The 1,711-nt window shown below is 42.4% G+C and overlaps 1 protein-coding gene across 1 annotated transcript in view; it reads right to left on the bottom strand.

The window, feature by feature from the left end:
• Positions 1-375: 375 nt before the first annotated feature.
• NUDT14 (nudix (nucleoside diphosphate linked moiety X)-type motif 14) overlaps positions 376-1,711 on the bottom strand; it is a gene marked incomplete at its 5' end in the record, with an annotated part of 17,089 nt that continues 15,753 nt past the window's right edge. The window contains one exon of the mRNA XM_010137089.1: positions 376-616. Within this exon, the coding sequence (XP_010135391.1) occupies positions 376-616 (241 nt within the window). The remainder of the gene's footprint in view (positions 617-1,711) is intronic.

Raw genomic sequence — 1,711 nt, 5'->3', positions numbered from 1 at the left:
CTGCCTCTCCCCCAAAACATCAGAAACTACAGTGAACACACAGCTGCCAGCACACGCAGACTGAGGGACAGGCTCGTGCAGCAGCTGCAGGGAGCTCCTGAGCAGCTCTTCAAACAGTGATAGTGCAGTGCCATGAAAAAGGAGAACTGGACCCTTTTACTTCAGCCTCTGCAAAAATCAACACTCGCCACTCAGAGGCAAACCCTGGCCTTAGTGTTTTGCTAATGACGGAAATTGGTCCAGGAGTTTAATTCAGATTTTACTTCCAAATTTATTTCAAGAAAGATTTGTTTTGTGAAAGGATGAGTGGATCGAGGCAGGCAGATCTGCAGTCTCCTGAACCCACAGAAGCAGCAGGAAAACTTCCTTTTGATTTTATTTTTTTTGTAGCTTGGGTGCTATGTTGTTTTGGAACCACATGAAGCTGAAGATGACACCCATGGTCTTCGGGAAAGTCTCGTCGTAAGCAAACTTCATGGCGTCTTCTAAAGGTATTTCTACAACTTCAATCATCTCTCCTTCTTCAGGCTGGCCACCTCCTTCACCAGTTCTCATCTGGTCTGTAACTTCTGCGTAGAACAACGTCTGCCTAGAACCCGTCAAACCAACTCCAGACCTGGGAACAAGCAGAGAGGAAACTTAAGTTTTAGATAAAAAGAAGGTAGATAGGAACTAGGAATGGAAACCTGGGTTCTGTGTCATTATCGACATCAAAATGCACGTCCTTACTCTCTAAATGTAATTTAGAACCTATAAATGCAACTTCATTAACAGAGAAATTGATGGCAACCTTCATGCAGAAGTACCAGCACTTCTGAACACAGTGGCAGGTGAAAAGCATCTGTCTTTGAAAGTATTCTGCAACTTTGGAGAAATGTTAGTTTGGGAGAAAATAAAAAAAAAACCCTTGGTTTTTAGAATTGGTGAATTGTCATTCTACATGCAGGGAAGTCTACAGAAGTTTCTGCAGCTGAGCCTGGTGCGAGCCGGACCACACCATGACTCACGGAGATTTACAAAGGACACAACGAAGCGCCTCAGCCTATCTGTGTGCGATCACGCTACATTGGCTCGGTTTTACACAAATATTTAGATTTTTGTACTCTTAAGAAGATTATGTCCATTCACAGCTGGAGTCCTCTACTCACGGGCTGGATGGGTACGGGAGCAGAAAGGCAGCCTGAGAGCCTTTCTCTATCCTGGCTGAACTTTAGCCTTGACCCAAATGGACCGCGGTAGGCACGCACGTCTCTGCAGTAATTCAGTCTCCCCGCTGAATTTGCTACAGTGGATTTAGTTGAGGATATTTTAGATTATGTCGTTTTTCTTCAGCTGGACCTCTTGCTGTGTATTATATGTCTTATTTGTTAATCCTCCATTTCCTTGGGACTATTTCATATAGGCATTATTAAATAAGGGATAAGTACATAATCCACTCATTTAGCCCTTCCAAGAAAACACTCACATTGTAATCACAACTTCTTCATTTCACATGATTACAAGTGACTTTTCACATTGAATCTGGATCCAAATTTCACTGAAACTATGAATGGGGTGTTCAGGCAAGCTAAAAATTTAGCTTCCATATAATTATACATACAGAGGGTTCTAAGATTTGTAGCAGTGTTATGATCTTAGAGTGTATATCCATACTTACCCAACCATTAATCAACTAAATCTTTCAGCTAATCCAGCACAGATCACACCCCTC

The sequence above is a fragment of the Buceros rhinoceros genome, unplaced genomic scaffold (genome assembly GCF_000710305.1).
Source record: "Buceros rhinoceros silvestris isolate BGI_N320 unplaced genomic scaffold, ASM71030v1 scaffold5505, whole genome shotgun sequence".
NCBI lineage: Eukaryota > Metazoa > Chordata > Aves > Bucerotiformes > Bucerotidae > Buceros > Buceros rhinoceros.
This window is presented reverse-complemented; position numbering and strand designations above follow the sequence as displayed.